The sequence below is a fragment of the Mesocricetus auratus genome, unplaced genomic scaffold (genome assembly GCF_017639785.1).
Source record: "Mesocricetus auratus isolate SY011 unplaced genomic scaffold, BCM_Maur_2.0 Super-Scaffold_6730, whole genome shotgun sequence".
NCBI lineage: Eukaryota > Metazoa > Chordata > Mammalia > Rodentia > Cricetidae > Mesocricetus > Mesocricetus auratus.
In genome coordinates, this window is record NW_024429184.1 from 115,581,272 (window position 1) to 115,601,946 (window position 20,675).

General features: G+C 45.5%; 1 protein-coding gene across 1 annotated transcript in view; it reads right to left on the minus strand.

The window, feature by feature from the left end:
- The window catches only part of Arhgap26 (Rho GTPase activating protein 26), a 381,582-nt gene that overhangs the window by 261,848 nt on the left and 99,059 nt on the right, over positions 1–20,675 (minus strand). Inside the window, 6 exon segments of the mRNA XM_021226648.2 lie at positions 4,102–4,212; positions 5,529–5,555; positions 5,557–5,631; positions 11,447–11,518; positions 15,080–15,141; positions 16,766–16,861. Coding sequence (XP_021082307.1) covers positions 4,102–4,212; positions 5,529–5,555; positions 5,557–5,631; positions 11,447–11,518; positions 15,080–15,141; positions 16,766–16,861 — 443 coding nt within the window.

The following is a 20,675-nucleotide window of genomic DNA, read 5'->3' on the forward strand; positions in this document are numbered from 1 at the left end:
ACAGTATACAAAAGTCCAATCTAATGTAAAATATTTAAAATTAGTAGTTGCTTTTTAGAGGTAGATTCAATAATCTACCTTTTTATCTCATCATATCTATATCCTCCCTTTTTTTCTTTTCAGAATTAGATTCAATAATCTATCCTTTTTATCCTATCATATCTGTATCCCCTTTTTTGGCCATTACCAATAACAACTTGTAACCAATGATAAATATCCATAACCTACTGAATGACTAAGAAAACCACCCACCCCACCTCTTGTGATGTGAGCTTCATGTTCTTAAAGTAATTTTCTGCTGTCTGGGGACAATAGCATCTTTAGGGGATCCTTAAAAAAATGGGTTGTCAAGTCCTGGGAGAGTTAGCTGCATCATTTGTTGTACAATCTCTGTGTAATAGGAAACTACAAGGCTTGTCTCAAGTCCTGGCTAGAGTAGTCTGTGAGGCTGGATCATCTTAGCTGGCCACTTCTGAGCAGCTTGTAGTCCAAAGTCGATCTTTAGTTGGTGTTATTCAGCTTAACAGTGTTATCACAGTCCTGGTGGAATATCTTTATGGGGTTCCATCTTCTTTTTGGAGACTTCATAGATCACAATGGGTCAGATCATTTCTTTTCTTGATGATTCTTTCTGTGAGTCCCACCATCTTCTTTTGATGCTCACTTGTCCAAAGGTCTTAAATTATTCAAGATGGTTGTTCTTATTTTCCTGGGAAGACAAAACAAAAGCAAAAAACCTTCCCCAATCCTAACTTTAGGGTGGTTCCTAATCGAATCTTTATTGATATTGATTTATGGTTTCTTGTGAAACTTTTTATCTTCTTTTTTCTCTTTTTTGTAAGTTAAAAACAATCTTATTTTACATACCAATCCCAGTTCCCTCTTCATCCTGTCCTCCCATGGCCCCCACCAACCCCCATCCCACCCCTATCCACTCCCCAGGAAGGGTGAGGCCTCCCCTGGGGGATCATCAAAGTCTGTCACATAACTTGAGGAGGGCCTAGAAGTACCCCTCCATAGAGAATGAGCTCCCAAAGTCCATTTGTGCACTGTGGATAAATACTGGTTCCACTGTCAAAGGTCCCATAGACTGCCCTGGCCTCCCAACTGACACCCACATTCAGGAGGCCTGGTTCCGTCCTATGCTGGTTTCCCTGGTTGTCAGACTGGGGTCCATTCTGTCCCACTTGCTCAGGTCAGCTGATTCTATGGGTTTCCCCAGCACTGTCTTGACCCCTTTGCTCATCACTCCTCCTTCTCTACAACTGGATTCCAGAAGTTCAACTGTGGATCTCTGCTTCTGCCTCTATCAGCTACTGGATAAAGACTCTAGGATGGCATAAAAGGTAATCATCAATCTCATTATAGAGGAAGGGCATTTACGGTAGCCTTTCCACTATTGCTTAGACTCTTAGTTGGGGTCATCCTTATGGATCCCTGGACAATTCCGTAGTGCCAGTTTCTCTTTAAACCTATAGTGGCTCCCTCTATTAAGGCATCTCTTTTCTTGCTCTTTCTCTATTCTTCCCTCCTCTCAATCTTCTTGATCCCTCATGTTCTCCTTACCCTCCCTTTCTTCCTCCCTCCCTTCCCCCCCTCCCCATGTTCCCAATTTGCTCAGGAGATCTTGTTCCTTTCTCCTTCTCTGGGTGTCCATGTATGTGTCTCTTAAGGTCCTCCTTGCTTCCTAGCTTCTCTGAGGTTGTGGATTATAGGCTGGTAATCCTTTGCTTGTTTTATCTTCTAAGATCTTCTATCATCCAGAGCAGTGTGTTTTCTTGCAATAGGCATTAGGTCCTTTAACTGCTCTGGGAAGGAGTTTCCACAGTAACAAGAAAGGACTGAGAGAACGGAGCTGCACTTGGCATAAGGACCTGTAAGACAACCCTCAAGGAGTTTCCCAACAGCAAATGATTGCCTAAAACTAAGAGGATGTGATGCCCAAAACCGGGGTTTGAGGGGGGGCGGGGTGGAACAACTTCTAAAGAGCACTAACCAACCTTCAGTTATGAAAAGTCAGAGCACAGATGGAACATGAATTCAGCTTCATGAAGTCAAGGTGTCAGCATCTACAATCCATTTCTCTACAACATGCAACATCTTAACAAGAAGATAAAGGCTCCAGGCATGCATACCAGAGGGAGGGAGAGAGGGAGGGAGGGAGGGAGGGAGGGAGGGAGGGAGGGAGGGAGGGAGGAAGGGAGGGAGGGAGGGAGGGAGGGAGGGAGGGAGGGAGGGAGGGAGGGGCAAATGGTTTAGATCTCAGAAGCCTGACTTTCCTTCCTTGGAATAACTATATAACTGAGTATGACTGCGAACTTCTGATCCTCTAGCCTCTATCCCCAAAATGCTAGAGTGACAGGTGTGTGCCACCACACCTGGCTTTTGCAGTGCTAAGGATCAAACCTTGTGTATATATTCTAGACAATCACTTTATCAACCGAGCTACATCTCTACCTCCTATTTTATTTTTGTAAAGGTCAATCATATACATACACCAGTACTTTGGGTTATTTTATAAGAAACATGTTAGCATGGTCAACATTATGTAAGTTAGCCTTCCAGGGAACCTACATGCTCAGTGGCTAACACCTGTGTGCTCAGAAATCTCATTCAGTGAATTTTTGTTGCTCCCTTTCTGCCTGTAATCAATCAGATGCTATTTCACAGTGAAGACCTGGACCATTCCAGTTCTCCAAGTGGTTTTCACAGTGTTAGAAATTCAGATTGACCTGTTCTATCCCAATCCTGCCACCAAGGACAGGGCCTGAAATATGCATTTCAATGAGCCCCCGGGAGTCTTCTGCACAGTGCTGTTGAAAGTACATTATACAAAAGGACAACGAAAATAAGTGCATGCTTTTACTTCTTTACCTTCATTATATGATTCAATTCTTAACATATCTGGGGGGGTATTGGTTTTATCCCATTTTTAAAGGAAGAAACAGAAACACATAGATATAAACTTGTGACAGGTCTCATCTAGTAAGTAGCAGAGCTGCAATTGCCCCAAAAAGTTTTTTAAGAAACGTATAATGATGGTGATGAAGGGAGAGGAGGAAGGGCAAGAAAGAGAAGAGTCAAGCCAAGCCTACCTATGTAGCCAGGCCGGACATACATGTGAGAAGTAAACATGTATTGTGTGTGAGGGTTTCATGGTTGTCATTCAACCCAAACTAACAGGGGTGATATCTTACTTGCTAAATATGCCTACTGAAAGATCAAATTCAAAAGTCAGATGTGCCAGCTGGAATAATACTCACCAAAAGCAAGAATTTCTGCTTAAGAACACTTTTTTTTTAATTTTGAAAGTTTTTTCTAATGGCTAAATATTTTTTAAAACCCTTCATACATGGATGCCTTTTGACAAAATCCATTCTCCTCTCCCCCACAACTCCTCCCCTATCCCTTCCTCTATCTCTTTCCCAACCCTCATGTCTCCATAAAGTCTTCCTAATGTTGAGTCCATGCTCAGGTGCCACAGTAGTGGAGTGGTACCACAGATGAATGGAATCCTAACAAGGACGGTACAACCATCAGGTCAGACTTTCCCAAGGCACTCTTTCACGCCCGGTGGAATACTGGCCAAGTCTGGATTCCATCATGGTTCCCTCAGCAGAGTCTCTGTGCCACTCTGCCTATGACAAATGTACTGGGAGGAATCATCTTATATAAGAGCTTCCCGTAGAACTTGACTGGATCAGAGGGGCTCTGAAGCTAAGTGCAGAATGAGAACACCTCAGTACATGTTCCCCTGCTTTCTAGAATTACTCTTTCGACTGGATTGATGGAAGAGCAGCACAAAGGAGAACTACTAGACTGTGACCACTTCCTAGCACGATGGGAGGGAGCTGTTCCCCCGGATCCCACTTACACATTTCCCCTGCAGACAAAATAGTGTGATAACAGACAGCAAGAGACAGGAGCTATGCTGAATATACTATCTCCACCATTGCTTGTCTGACACCAAAGTGATGGGGCTTTCTCTGCTTCAAGAAGGCACAGCCCTGGGGTTGGGGCTGCTCAGCAAACTCCTGTGTGGTGGCAGCATCATCACTTTCATGAGCTGGGTAGTTCAGATGAAAGGAAACAGCTACTCACGGGCTCCACAAACTCAAACATCTTTCTCTCTTGGACTTCCTGCACCTTAAAGACATACTCCAGGGACACTTCGTAGAAATGCTGCCGAACCAGGTCCACTTGGCTGTCTGCCTGCACACACACAGAATTTAACAGAAAACCAAGTTATTACCTAAGGAATACACTAAGCAAGTAGAAAATATGTGGAGGTGAACTTTTTGAAGAAATCGAACAACATGATAGCAAACAATGTCTACGGATACACTCATAAACATGCACACCCACGTGCACGCACACATGCAAACATGGCATGCATTTGAGCACGCATGCCCTCCAGCTTGACCTAGCAAGAAATCATTTTGTGTTTCTTGAAAGAGACATTCTCCAGAACTTCAAAGCACCCATATCCTGAACAGGCCCATAGAAGTATCCAGGGAATGCTAGGTGAAGGAACAAATATTATTTAGGGTACAAACTTCCTATCCATTGAAGAAAACTCTACATTTTAAAATATCATCATTATCCACTAGATGGCAGCATCATTCCACCCTGCTGCCCTTTAATTTCTTCCCTCATGGATGTGTGGACTCAAACTGAAAAGCTCCAAGAACAGTGAAAATGGTGGCAGCTCCACGGATGTCACACTAACTTGTCTTTCAAAATTACCACTTGTAAAAGAGCTTCCAATAACATTCTTTTAAATTCAAATCCAAGAAAACCAGGAGCAGATCAGAGAATCTTTTTCTTTTTTGTGATGAGTGGTGCTAGGGAATTGATTTGTGCACACAGGGCCTTATACTCTGCCATTTAACATTATACCCCCGACCCTTGTTTTTTTGAGACGGGTCTCTATATGTTCCAGGCTGGCCTTGAACTCATAATCCTCCTTCCTTGGCCTACCAAGCAAGGGCATTACAGATTTCTGCCACCCCACCATGCCCAAAGAATATTTTAGTAAAAAGGATTCACAACATTCGAAATACATGTATGACAGTAAGACACCATTAAAACTAAAGAGAATCCATTAAAAGTTATTATTAAGGTAAGATAACCCAATTATTCCAGATGCCAGTCTTTTTTAAGTCACTAATACAAGGCAGGAGATGAAGAGGGCAGAATGCAGCATTAAGGCCAATGTGAGAGAAGCAGACCCCAGCTGGAAATGGGCACACCCAGAGACACGCCCACCCAGAGACACGCCCGCCCAGAGACACGCCCAGCCCTCTCAACAGGCCATAGGCAGGTAGGCGACACTGCTCCTCTGCCATTGGCAGGTCACAGAGGAGGGAATCGGGCTGCCTGAGGAAATGCCTGGAGGAGGCTTGAGGACAGAGACCCTGGCTCTCAGGTCTCCTCCAATCCAGGTATTGGCTGACAAACAGCAATCGGCATATACCTGCAGCACCATGCAAAAACTCACACCACGCAGGAGCTCTGTGGTTCCTTACCTCCTGCAGCTGGGATTCCTTCTTTTTTGGAAGACAAATTCAAATGCTTTTCTAAGATGCCACAATATTTCTCTGTCTCTTTGTCATACTTCTTTTTGGCTTCCTGGGGGGGGGGGGGGGTGGACAGGGAGAGTGTAAGAGGTTACAGGGGTGAGGTAGCTGGATATCTCCAGACCTTTGTTTGCTCACAGTTCACCATCCCCTCTCCCCGAAATGATGATGTTCCTGCTCTTCAGATAATGTCCATCAAGAGCATCAAAACAAAAGCAAAAGCACCCTGCTGCCCACAGGTGGGGCTTGTCATGATAAGAGAATGGGACACTCAGGAAGTATTACTCGTCATATGAAAGCCTGGATTGTGATGGACTGGAAAGCAGTGACCGTCATGGTACAAACCTGGTGTGGCCCACGTAAACATGAGTCAAGGAAATGGGACATGGAAATTCTTTCCTTTTGTTGAGAAGCTTTTATTAGCTTGAATTAGTCTAAATGAAATATAATTTAATAATGTACATATCAACCTGTGTTCTCCCACCAAGTTCCTGAGTCACCAAGGTTCTATTTTTATTCCCCATTTTATAGGTAAGAAAACTCAGGAAGCCAATTTGCAAAATGTCATAGAGAATGACAAAGCTGACATCAAGCTAACGATCTGCCTTTACAGCCTACACTCTGCCCACACTTTAAGACATGGTTACAAGCAGTCTCCTTGCTCTCCATGCCGCTGTGGGCAGGCCTAAGAAGCTGCTCAAGTCCAACATGAATGCTCAGGCACACTAGCTCAGTGTGTCAGTCTGCTCTCGACTCATCTGGAGCCCAGAGAGAGAATCCTGTGCAGCTCTAAAGCCTCGAAGACAAAGGTATTTCCAGCCAGAGAAAGAAGGCATCTCTCTATTCATCTAACAATGACTAGCAATCACTCTGCCCTAGGCTCTGCTTTGGGCTGTGACTCCTCCTCTCATGATAGAAGCAGTCTAGTGGAAAGAGAAACACAATTAACCAGGAAACAAATAAGCAGTATAATTACAGACTACTGCAAGAGCTTTGAAAAATAAAAAGAACAGAGGGTTCTTAGGAGAGGCCTCAGTGGGGAGAAATGTAAACTGAGACCTGCTGAACACCTGAGGAGGCAGACGGGAGGCTTCCAGAACAGTCAGTCAGCAGTGCCAATGTCCTAGGGCAGAACACTCTGAGCCAAGAAGTCTCTAGCCAAGGGAGCTATCAGGCTCCAGCAGTTCCCTAGTCAACAGCAAGCTCCCAAGCTGCACAGAGAGCAGAAGACAATCATATACACATTTAGCAGGCATGAATCCATTCTCACAAATCTGAGCGTGGCTTAAAGCCTATTCATACTCAAACCATGAACCATGCAAACGTGAGTGGAAAAAAAGGCTTATAGAAGAACATTGCTCCTCCAAGTCTGAGATCGGTCCAGGCAAGCAACTCTTCCCCGTTAACCCACAAGCTTGGAGTGGGATTCCAACTCCACTCAGCGCTCACATCACACATATCCACTCTCACTAATCTAGTGGCCAGCAACCCTACAGAGCACCCAAGGGCCAGGTAGGACCACTGGCCAAAGGTTAGGTAGGAAACGCTGGGGGACATGAGTCACTAGCATTTTGTAACTTTCAGACAACTGGAGCCTCCACAGTCCATGGTCAATGGATAGCCATAATTAGAGAAGGGAACAGAGGGAAGGAAGGAAGGAAGGAAGGAAGGAAGGAAGGAAGGAAGGAAGGAAGGAAGGAAGGAAGGAAGGAAGGAAGGAAGGAAGGAAGGAAAAAGCAGTCACCTCCATGCTGAGACAGAGTCAAGACCTCTGTGGGGAAAGCTCTCGCAGTACACCAGGGTCTTGTCTCACTGCTATCACATAACACTTAACAAAAGCAACTGCAGGCAGAAAGGGTCCATTCTGACTGCTTCAGGGTACAGTCCATCACATGGGGAAGTCAGGGTGCTAGGAGTCTAGGACAGGTGGTCACACTGCATCCAGAGTCAGTGAGTGCTGGTTGGTGCTTAGTTGGTAGCTTTCTCCTTTTGGTCTTTAAAATTTTAAAACTGTTTTATTAGCTGCATCTCTGTGTGTCTGTGTAGGGGTATGTGCATGTGAGTGCAGGTGCCCTGGGAAGCCAGAAGCTAGAAGTTGAATGCCCTGGGGCTGGAGTACAGGCTGTTGAGAACTGCCTGATGTGGGTGCTGGGAACTGAACTCTGGTCCTCTGGAAGAACATGCATGTCCTCTTGACTGTTAAGTTATCTCTGCATCCCCTTTTATTACCATCACTTTCCAGGACTCAACTTTCTCCTCTACAAACACAGGGTGACTAGATAAGTTCATTGTTCAAATCTTCCAGCTTACAACTCTGCAATAAAATAAGAATGCTCACTCTTCACACAGATACTTAGATTAAATGAGTTAAACTACATAAGTATCTAGCAAATGGACTGCCACACGGATAGCACTCGGTGTATTTCAAAGATGGCGAGTAATGGTGATAATTGTGGTGCCAATGGTGGTGACAGAGCCAGTGGCAGTACTGGTAGTGGCACTGATGGTGCTAGTGGCAGTAGTAATTGTCACAGAGATGGTGGTGGTACTTGTGACAATGGTGGCAGCAGTGGTGGCAATAATGCTGGAGGTGATAATGATTGTGCTGGCAAATTTTAGGTCAACTTGACACAAGCTAGACCATCTGTGAAGAAAGAACATCAGTTGATATGATGACCCTCCATAGTGGTCTGTAGAACATTGTCTTGACTGGTGACCACTCTAAGGGCCTAGTTCACTATGGGTGGTGGTGCCACGCCCAAGCTGGTAGTCCTGTAAGAAAGCAAGGCGAGCAAGTCACGAGGAGCAAGCCAGCAACAGTGTTCTCCCATGGTTTCTGTTTCAGTTCCTGCCTCCAGATTCCTGCCTTGAGCTCCTTCCCTGATTCCTTTGGTGGCATCCTCTGAAGAGTAAGGAAACCAAACCCTTTCTTCCTTAGGTTGCTTTTGGTCATAGCAATTGCAACCCTGAAACAATGGTGGTAATGGTGGGGTTGTAGTAATGGTGGTGATTAATGCTGGTGGTAGTGAGGAGTGCTGGGCTGCTACTGTCACTGATGGTGACCGTAAGGATGGAAATGTGATAATGTTGGTAGTGCTGATGGTGATAAGGTACTTGTCATCTGCAACCACTTCCTTTTCATCAAATGCAACACTGGACTTGCAGGTCTCAGCTCGATGAAAAGTCACCCTCCCTAAGCATATGCCACAATTTGGAATTAGACATCTGTTTATAGCTTTGTGTCTAATGCCTTCCTCTCAGCCAGGAAAACCATAGCACTTGACATTCACCAACCCAAGTGCAGAATATAGTGCTGGGCTCTCACATATATCATTTTGTGTTTGTTTTTATTTTAACTATGTATATATGTGTGCATATCTGCATATGGGTTTACACATGTGAATATGTGCACTTAGAGGCCAGAGGAGGGCGTCAGACATCCTGGAGCTGGAATTACGGGCAGCCGTGTGGGTCTTGGAAGGAAACTCGGGCTCTCTGCAAAAGCAAATCACACTAACCCACTGAGCCACCTCTCCGGCACGTCTCACATACTCTGAATGGTTTGTGTACCCGATGCCATGACCACAGATGAGTGACTAAGTGCTCACACACAAGTTGCAGAAGTGACATTTGGAACAAGCAGTCAAGCTCTAGACTCACTCTTATCCACTACTCTCAGATGTCTGTTCCAGTTTCGTTACAGAGCACAGCATTACCACTCCACCTCCTGTGCAGAAAAGGCCAGCTTGCTCAATTCAGAAGCATAAACTTGGGGCCACAGTTAGGTCAAGACGTGCAGTGACACTTTATTCCTGAGTGGCCTCTAGCACAAGAATAACCAAGGGCCCTGTTAGGGTTGGTGATAATTGCCAACTTGACAAAATCTGGAATCACCTGAAGAAAGGCTTCAGCATACCTGTAGGGGATTATCTTGACTGTGTTAATGGTGGGGAGAAACTCTCCCACTGTGGGAAGACCAGTCAGACTGGGATCCTGCATTGTAGAGAGAGAAGACCTGAGGGAAGCAGGCATTCACTGCTCTGTTACTTGGCTGGGAGTGTGATGTGACCACTGTAATTCATGATACACTGTCTCCTGGAACTGTGAGCCTTCCTTAAGCTGCTTTGTCAGGGTATTTGATCACAAAAAAGAGAGTAAATAAAAGAATCTAAGATAAACTTCCCTTCCTGCAGTTTTCACATGAACCCCTGTGCAACAGGTTGTTATAGCAACCAAGGAGGCAGCAGAGAAGAGAGGCAGCAGCAGGGAAAAAAATCATTTTAGCTTCAAACAGGCAGAGTTCAGGAGCAAGCTCCTGACCACCCAAAACAGGCGAAGAGCCCTCCTGGCTCCTAGGGTGTCTCGGAGGCACCTCCCTGGGTTGCCTTTAAGCTTTACTTGTCTCCTCTTAAATTCACACAATACTATGATATAACTGTATGGGCGGGAGCTTACCAGTACCATCCCTTTCAGTAGTCATGACTATTCCTAGAAAGAAGCTGCTGGAAGACAAAGGGAGGAATTGGAGGCAGGTGGCCTCTCACACTCTGCTGAAGGTCAGCCAGCTAGCTTAGCTAGTGACTTAACTCAAGGCAAGGGAACTGGCTTCCTCTGGCCTCTTCTAGTAACACATTACAAAAATTAGTTTTCTCCAACATAGTACAAATCACACTTACGGCCAGGGCTGTGCACAGCAGTAGACGGACAATACAAAAGTTCAGTGCTGCTTCTGTAGGGTTTTGTCTTATAATGCTTTGTCTGGCCTTTTTTTTTTTTTTGACTTTACAAGTTGTTTATATAATAGTTTCCGATTTTTAGCTTTTTATGGCATTTATAAGTGTGCAAGTGTGTGTATGTCTCTGTGTTCCTTGTGCTTTTTCTTTGGCTCTTTTTGTTTTGTTTTGTACTATTCTGGTTTGTTTTTTTGTTTGGGGGAAGTTGTTTTGTTTTTCAGTTGTCTTTTTTTAATGAGAGAAAGAAAAATTTGTAATTGGGTTGGGTGGAGATATGGGGGAGAGTCTGGGAGGAGTTGGGGGAAGGGAAACCATGATCACACTATAGTGTATAAAAAATCTACTTTCAATATGAATTAGAATTAGGAAGAATGAAAGAATTAGCTGTTCGGTCTCAGCGTCTCAAGGTCAGTGATGACAAATGGTGACCTCTAGGCTAAAGCGTGCATGCAGTTATGAGTCTGACCTAGATTAAGAACATGTGTGCTCTTAAAATATTTACCCCTGGAAATCACCTCTAAGTCTCTTGCTTTTCAGTTTCTCCTGAAGATTTGAAACAGCTAACAGAGGTAGGTTCATTTTTCTAGCTAAGTGCCGGCAAGGTAGCTCTGCTGTTAAAAGGTGCTTGGCCTTATCTGAACTCAGCTTCCAGATTCCATCTGCTGAAAGTTGTTCTCAGACTTTCACATGAGCACTATGGCATAAGTGTACACACGCACATGCACACGCACACAAATAAACATACTTTGTTTAATGAGGCTTATGAGAAGTACTGATATCCCCAAAGCCTAGTTTATAACTCTGCTTAAACGCAGTTCTGGTCCTCCTCCACACTCACAATTACACAAAAATGAGTAGATCCACCAGTCAGTCCACTGTCCAGGTACACAGCCACCTAGCACAAGGAGGCAGCACCTCTGCCTTGGGTGGTTTATGAACTAGCACCAAACAATCAGCTAACAAAACATTGGGATGGCTGCTGGTGGTGGCCGCGGAGAGCTGCACTTCAGCCACTGGCAAGCTGCAGAGGAGCTGGGCTGCGCCTTGTCTGGGAGGATGTGCCGGGACTGGGGACATGCTGCAATCTTCAGCTCCACCCTAAAGTGTTAAGAACAAAGTCTGCAAAGTCCTCACCCTGGCAGCCCCGATCTGCTCCTTTCGAAACTTCTCCAAGGGTGTGATGAGCACCTCGCTGGCATTCTCAATCTGATGCAGAGAAGCAGAGGGCAAGGGGTAGAGGCAAGATTAGTCATGAAGTCCAACAGCTATTCCATGAGTTCTCCCCCGCCTCCAGACAAAACCTGAGCAGCAACACAGTCCATGTGGCACACTGCACAACGGCTCCTTACAAGAGAGTCCACTCAGAATCTCCAAATGGGCCCTTCCTCATGTAAGAGTTTGCTGTTGTTGGAGAGAGTCCCACTGTGTAACTCAGGACAGCCTGGGACTTACAGTCCCTCCAACCCTCAGCCTTCTGCACTCTCTAAGAGTAGATCTAAAGGATAGGTAACCACTTACAGGCTATAGGGAACTGGTCACAGAAGCAGTCTAAGTTTCAAGCTTCAAGTGACATTCATTCAAGCTACAGGCAAAGCACATCAACAGTGAGTCTCAGTGAAAATCTGAAACACCTTAGGACATCTGTGGAAAAGACCTTTCAAGCATGATGCGTTCCTTAGGAAATTAACTGGGGCCGAGACCCCAGCATCCTGACTATTGGCTGACTCCCTACTGTATTTTCCAGGCCTCAGGCATCAGTTCCCACACTCTGATTCACTGTCACACCAACAGACCTCAAATGCACCAAATCTGTCCTACTGTGGGCCCTTTGTCGCTGGCTTTTACCTCTGATGCTTTTTATAATCAGAGTTTAGGTTTGAAGGTCACTTCTTTGTGGAGGTCTTCTCATTTAGAGAAGCTGTCCATAAACCCAGTCTTTCGGAACAACATAGGTAGTTTTCTGGCTCAGGACTATCTACTGACTCATACAATGCCCCCTGAAAATACTCACTCATCCCCCAGTATTCCCAAAGCACTGAAGAAATCAGAAACAAAGACACGCTCAAACACTTCTGAATGGTCAAATGAGTGAGTGAATGACTCGTTGGCAAGCTGCCACGTGTGTGACATGAACAAAACATTTAAATCCTCTGAACTCTAATTTCCTAATCTAGAAAAATGAGGGGGCTGAATTGCTGCAGCTCTAAGAGTCTATGGCCTTTTCTAAAGCAGGGCAATATTTTACAGTCTTTACTCATTGCTCAGCCTTCTCTCAACTAGCTATTTCAGGAATCTCACTTTAACAAGGCATCCTTTTCCCTAAAGCATATGCATGCCCTTCACAATGGCAACGGCACAGTAAATGCCAGGGGCTCTGGACTGACACAGTAAAGAACTGCCTGACAATGTGAGGGACAGGAAAGGGCGGGTCTCCACATTTGTTCCCATTGTCTGTTTCTTAGTTTTGAAAGCACTCACCTCTGCAGAGTACCTTTTAACACTGCAGTGTGGCAACAGTGGCGAGCATACCTGACTGTATTGTTTAATTAGTTTATTAGTTCTTTCCCATAAATCAACTGCAAGTTCCTGAAGCTCACAAAGGTGTGCCAAGCCAGTTGATGAGTGGTTTTCAACCTCAGGGGCACAGGAAATCCCCAGAAGAGCTTTTACAAACCCCTGGAGCCATGCTTGAGACTAATAACTCAGACTCTAGCCCTGATCCCAGACACCAGTGTTTGTGAAGTCCCTCAAGCTATCCCAGTGGTCACCCATACTGAGAAGCTAGCCCTAAGGAGACTTGGAATATGCTAGCACTCAGGTGCTCTCACAAGAAGCAGGACAACCAGTCCTCATCCCCACAGTATTAGCATTTTCAGTTTTATCCTCAGTGCTGTTAGCATTATCAGTCTCAACAAGACCGGTGCTTTTATCTATCAAAAGAGAGACTGCAGACAGTAAGGAGCAACTGGACTAATGTAAAGATGGGGGCCATTCCCTGCCCTCAAGGGACTCATATTTACTAGCCACACAGATGCCTGCAGTAACTGTCCAGACACATTTGCTAAACGTGGAATCCGAGGAATGAACACAGTGGATGGCCAAATATCCCAGACAGCCATGGCTCCCCAGAAGGGTACAGCTTTGCTAAACTGATGATAAAGCTGCCCCAGGGTTAATAGGGTGGGAAGAGGCTTGCGATGGCCAGTTACTCAGAGGCAGACAGCAGAGAGGAATAATAAAACTGCAGAGGCAAGCTGAAAAGAGCATAATCCAGTCACCGTTCCCCTACCACAGGCCACAGCAATCTGCAGGGTACTCATGGCGATTTGTTTGCCACACTCCCACCCCTAAATATGGACATCACCCTGAATCAGACTAAAGAGTCATTTTCCATTCGCGGGCACTGGCATGTGTATGCTCAAGCTGTCACCTCCTTCTACCCACCACCACACCACCGCTGCCACTGGTGCTCCAGTTTGTGTTCAAGCAAACGGCAGTCAGTAGTCAGAAGAAAGAGTCTCTGACAGGCAAAGGGTAGCTAGCGGTTTCTGTGTTCTTGGGAGTTTTAAAGAAATCCCCACATCTGCTGGTGTAATACAGATTTGAGTTTGAGTGGAAACTGCATAACTTATTAACCACGTGAGCCTGGACAGGCAATTTGGCTCCTGTAAACCTCAGTATCTTCATCTGGAGAATGAGGATAGCACGGATGGGACTCCAGAGCTATGAGAAGAGCCACAGAGAACAGGTCAGGCCCTGGCTGCACGCATAGTGTCTCGGTAGCTAAGAGCTCGTGCTGCCAGCGACTGCTACAGAGGAGAAAATCACTCTGATTTTGACGTCCCTCTGGCACTGTCTACCTGAAGATGAGCCCCACCCCCACCCCAGGTACAAGCCAGCATGGAGCCTGCTGGGGGCTTCTGAACAGACTTCACTCCTGCTGCCTGGGGGATGTGAGAAATGGAAAGGGAGCCCACCCATTATCGCTGAAAGACCACAACAGAGCTGGTTTGAAAGCACCGTTTTGGAACCTAGAGGTCAGCAGCAGCTTCTTGAATTTGCAGACGCCCTTTATGAGGAGTTCCCAGAGTTACATTCTTGCCTACTTATATTTTCTGGCTGCCAGTTACGTGGCAGGTGCCTTGGGGTTAAAGTGCAAGTGTGGTGCCTTCCCTCAAACAGCCACTGGGTAGGTTTAATGAGACATATGGAGGAAAAGCAGACTAGGCACATGCTTTCTCTTTCTGCCACATTCCCAAAAGTGAATTCAGCCCAAAGCACCACCCTAAAGTCATGTATGTGTGCACACGTGCGTGCATGTTTCTGTGCATGTGTGCCAAAGGTTAACATTAATGCTATCCCTCAGTTATTTGTCACTTCCCATCTTACTTTTTGAGAGATTCTTCTGATTCTGGAACTCACCAATTTGGACAGACTGCCAGCAAACCCTAGGGATTACAGGCATGCACCATTCAACCCAGCTTGTTATTTGGGTGCTGGGGACCTGAACTAGGGTCTTCATGCTTATGCTATGAGTGCCTTACTGACTGAACGACCTCCCCAGACCAACAGCGAATCTTGAGGACAATGATACTCTTCCAAAGTTATGCACTGGTAATTCTTCAGTGCTTCTGATTCTGCAAAGGTTCATGGCCTCAGAGGACTCCAGAGGCAGTCTTGACTTAAACCTGGGTCCTCTGACACAAATGTCTTGCTCTCTCAAGGTACATAGATTGTCTGGGACCAGGCGGAGCTGAAGATACTCACCATGCGACTCCGCTCATCTTCAAGATTCCTGAGAACAGTGGCAAATTCTTGCAAAGATCTCGCTGGAAGAAAGAAAGAAGCCATGAACTGAAAGAAGAATGACGGGAGTCAAAAGCAATGTACAGATTTAAATTCCTTATGCACACTGATGCTCAAAGTCATCTGCTGTCGCAGATTCCCTCACCTTCTAATCATTAACCACTGAAGACAGGATGACCCAGAAAACAGGTTAATTGCTCCTGGAACACCAGCTAGAGGATTGCTCCAAGGAAAAGACCTGCCTATTCCTGAGCATTCCCAGGACTAGAGAGGGCTGGCAGGCTTCCAGCCTGGAGCTGGAAGGGGCAGAGTCCCACTAAGAAGCTAAAAGATTTCCTGTCCAGGACTCAACCTCAGTCTTCCTTGCTGAGCTGCATTAGAGTCCAACCTTCTCTTTGGCATGACAACTAAACAAATAGTTCTGCGGGCAACAGAAGCACATCTCTGGCATCTCCCTGAGTTCTGAAGCCACTCATCAGTAGAATGCAGCCTACAGCACAGCCGTCAAACACAGATGGTCTCTGCCAGAATCTTTCATGAAGGCAACGGACACTTGGTGAAGTAGCCCCGGGACTTTAGGCTACTTGGGCAATGCAGGAAAAGCATCATGGCTTACAACAAGGACACATTTTCATTGTTCTCAGTTACTTCCCAGATGTCTTAGCTCATACCCAGATCCGGGTGTTCTGCTTGGCAACAGATTCAAAAATCATCCAAACAACCTTAACTTTCTCAGTTCTTTATTTCTTTGGTATTTGGAATTGAACCCAGATCCTCACATACACTAAGTATATGCTCTACCATCAGGCTGCAATCCTAGTCCCAACTATTCTTAGTTCTTCCTCCCTTTGGAGCATCAACCAAGATGTCTGATATAAGAATATGAGAACCTAGCAAGGTGATGAGTCTCGGCTGGTCAGAGCTGCCTGTGGAACACAGCACGAAAGAGGGAAGCAGCGCAGCATGGTAATAATATACAGGAGCTCACCTCCACCTCTCAGTAGGGAAGCTAAAGGAGAGAGAGGTGGGGTCAGAGGGACAGCCACTGAGCCCCGCTCCCTCTCTGCCAGCAGTGGCAGCTACATGGCTCCCGCCAGCTGTTACCAGGCCAAAATGGAAGGCCACTAGATCAAATATGTGAAATTTTAAAAGAAAAAAAAAACAAGTTGAGATAAGTTCAACTTACCTGGCAATTCAGCTTAAAATAAAATTTTTAAAAATTAAGTAAAACATCAGGCTATTCTCATCTCAGTCCATTAACTAAAAAAAAAAAAATCAAGTAAAACATCAGGCTATTCTCATCTCAGTCCATTAACTAACACTGTGGAACCTTGATCCAATTCTCTTTATCATCTGCATTCACTCTTGTCTTAGGTTCTTAGTGCTGTGGTTTGGGTAAGGGAAAAAATTAATGGATGAGAGCACCATCACAGAACTCCCAACTTCCTCCTGCATCTTCCTGCTTTCTTCCAGTTTCCTCCTGGACAGAGAGTGAGGCCAAGGCCAGGAGAAGCCATCCTGGCCTTTCTATCTGTGCCTGCCACTACCCACTGGATTTTTACCTTTACTATTGGGCCTTCTAGGCCAGGAGAAGGCTTGCTGGAAAGAGCAGCAAATGTTTCTGTCTTCCATGAGGTTATGACTTACCTATACACATCTCGTCATCTGTTTCTGCATCTCCTATACACTGAAATTTAAATTCATTTAAGGAATCTGCAAACTTCCGCTTTGCTGAAGACAAATCTAACAAGAAAAAGAGAAAAATAGAAATTATTGAAATTGAATTGGCCTTCCTAGTCGTTGCCCTTTTTAAGTACTTCTGTGTATACTTATCGAGGTTTGTTGCTGAGACCATTTCACAGAAGAAGTGTTAACTCAAAATGATAAATACCGTTTTATATAACAACACATTATATAACGTGTTGATTTGCTCTAGTTAACATTTTTGTTGCAATTGCTTTAACAATTCAAATCCTAAGGGATAAAGATACAATCCAGTGGTAAAGTGCTAGCCTAGCATTCCAAGGCCCTGGGTCTGATTCCCAGCACCACAGTAGAGGTGTGCATACATACATGTGTGCATACATACATGCATGCATACATACATGCATACATACATGCATGCATACATGCATGCGTGCATACATACATACATGCATACATACACACACACACACACACAACTTTTAATCATATGTTTGCTCCCTGCAAACACACTGAGACCTATCATCTCCATTTGACACATGGGAATCTCACCACTTAAGGAGAACAAGGAGGAAGCCTGAATCAGAAGCAGCATCAGTCCCCAGAGCCTACAGGTACATGCTATGCTGCCACCTTCCACGTGGTCAGTACAGCTGCCCGCATGTGTGGCTCTAACACACTCTATAGCTCCGAAAGGGAAAGCAGGAAGAGCCTGTGTTGCTGTCTCCAGGTATAAGCACACCTAGCTTCCTCTTCCAACTAAAGACAGACAAGGGCCAAGTTCTCAGACCCTCTCTGACCCATTCCCATTAGTCAACAGCTTGACAAATTTCCATCAGAGCCGTTTTCCATAGTCACCAGAGGAATGAAGCCCTGGCAATGTTTTGTATTGGGATTTTCTTAAGAAGCCAACCCCACACATGGTATCTATAATGAAAACTCTCTGGGGGCCTTGTCAAATTTAAAAACTAAACTTTCCTTTAAGACAGTAATAAAAGCCAATGATCCTTCCCGAGCCCTCAGCTTCTGTTCAGGGCATGAAATCACCAAGGAACCGTTAAGTGGCCCGACAGACAAGGCCGCTCAGCTCGACCTGCTTAACTTAATTCCACATGCAGCCTTCCTGCAAATTAGGCTAATCATCCAAATTACCATCTATCCAGGCTCCCTCATCGAAGGGGAAATGGCATTAAGCTCAAACTCCCAGCGGAGGGTAATAGGAGGCATAACTGGTAACAGGGCCTGGATTTAATAAGATGGAAGGTTCTGGCTTCCAGGATCAATGTGACCCCCTAAATAGAAGCATCCCTTCCATCAACTGAAGGTCATTTAGGTTGTTTCCATTCCCTAGCTATTGAGAATAGAACAGCAATGAACATGGCTGAGAAACTATCTGTGAAGTAAAGTATGTTGAGTCCTTCAATAAATGTCCAAGGAGTATTATAACTGGGTCATATGGTAGACTTATTTTTAGCTTTTTGGAGAGAGGGGTGTGTGTGTGTGTGTGTGTCTGTGTGTGTCTGTGTGTGTGTGTCTGTGTGTCTGTGTATCTGTGTCTGTGTGTCTGTGTCTGTGTGTCTGTGTGTGTATGTGTGTGTCTGTGTGTCTGTGTGTGTATCTGTGTGTGTGTATCTGTGTGTGTATCTGTGTGTGTATCTGTGTGTGTATCTGTGTGTGTGTGTCTGTGTCTGTGTATCTGTGTGTCTGTGTCTGTGTGTGTGTCTGTGTGTGTATATCTGTGTGTCTGTCTGTGTGTGTATATCTGTGTGTCTGTCTGTGTGTGTGTCTGTGTGTGTGTCTGTGTGTGTGTATCTGTGTGCCTGTGTGTGTGTCTGTGTCTGTGTGTGTATCTGTGTCTGTGTGTGTGTCTGTGTCTGTGTGTGTGTCTATGTCTGTGTGTGTGTATCTGTGTGTCTGTGTCTGTGTGTGTGTGAATAACTAAAGAAAAAGAGGCCCTGAATTTGAGTGAATTTGAGAGAAAGCAATGGAGAGACACAGGAGGGATTTGAAGGCCAGGAGTGGAGGGAAAATAAGGTAATTATGCGGCAATTTCAAAACAATTGTTTTTTTTAAGTATCCTTGACCCTCAGCTCTTCCTTCTTTAGTTCCCATTTCTCCCTGAAGGTTAAGGGTGGTGATTCTCAGTGTTTGATTGTATTAGTTTGTCTCTTCTCCTGGTATGTGCAGTGCAATCTGCTTGGAGTTCGCTGAACAAATGACAAAGAGGCATAACTTACAAATCCAGCCTCTACTGTCCCTTCCAAGCCAGAGCTGTTAGTATAGGGTTGCCAGGCTTGGGGTGGGGGCTGAGGGATGCTGCTGTCCTCAGTCTGGAGCTCAGAGGGCATGGGTTGTCCAACACAATAGGAAACATGCAGGGTGGAAAATAACACAGGATCCAATTTCCAACCCCTCCCTGTACAGATGCTTTCTTAATAAACCATCCAAATAAGACAGCAAGAAACCAGGCTTCTCTCAGAAGAAGAGGGTCTCCTTCAGAACACAGTTCATCCTGGCAAGCATGAAAGTCAGAACACCATGGGGAGGAAGGAAACTTGAGACTCTGGACAAGCCAGAGAAGAAAAAGAAAGGCTGTCATCTCAGAGTGGAAGAGAGGGGCCCCAGAACCCCTAAAGCACAAGCACAACAAATGAGAGTGTGGCTGTACATAGCCACATTTTACTGCAAACATGCGCTCAGTGAGAACTCACAAAATAAGGCCTGAGCGAACAGTGTGAGCAGGATCACTTCACCGTTGGCCGGACAGCCCTCGGCCTCCTCAACAGCACAACACCTCCACAAAGGAGAGACAAGTGAAACGCAAAACTAAGTTGGGACAAGCTTCCAGGGTGCCCCTGAAAGTCTGGGCAGCCAGCAGCTGCCAGCAAGGATGAAGGATCAGCTCATGACGAACAGGGCCTCTGGGGGCCCTTCTAAAAGAGCTGCCTTGCCAGGTCACAGGCAGAAAGTAACCTGATTCACCTGGTGGCCCACAGCAGATGGAGAGGCTAGATCTGGGCCTGGTGGAAGATGAGGTAATGGCCTGTGATGGAGTCAATACAGGGCTCTGGGCCAGGTAGGACAGCTGAATGGATGAGAATTCCAGAGCCTGGAACCTGGAAGGGAGCTTACCGTGGACCAAGTAGAGAAGTCTTCCAGGGAAACGACAGTAGGCACCTGTTGTTTTGCTTGCTCCGCACCTGTGCGTGGTTGAGACGCAGCATCTCCAGTTACTTAAGGAGACTTCGCCTCTCCCCTTGCCCATGAGACTCTTGTTATAGAATGATCAATGCCAAACTCTTGCTTCCACTCCAACCAGTTTTGGATCCTGGTTCAAGTTACAACTTACCTATTTATTAGCTATGGCCCCAGATGAGTTATAAAGTGTCAGTCACTGGATAGAGCCTGGGGGTTGCCCCACAAGTGTGGGAGATCTACGAGATAAGCACTTGGCATACTTGTGACTCATCAGTCCTCTGGACTGAGGTCCCTGAAATATGTGGGGACTCCATACTGCACACCTCCAGTTAAGATAGTCCCTCTGTGGTATTTGGTACAATGGTGAAGCCATAAAGTAAGAATACTCAAAAATCACTGCTTCTTGCCTGTTTCAACACAAAAGTATTAGTGATATCTTGATGCAAATCATCACTCTGGGCATACAGCTCTCAAAAGGCGTATTGCTAGAGCTTTCACTGCTATGTGAACAAGACCCAAGCATGCACATTCCAGTAAGGACTGAAGGGCTGGTGCTAGGGCTGGGTGTGTGCCATGCATCATGGTCCCAGCTCATATAACCTCACTGCTTCATGTTCAGGCAGCACAAGACACAGCAAGGAGCCAAAGAGAGTCA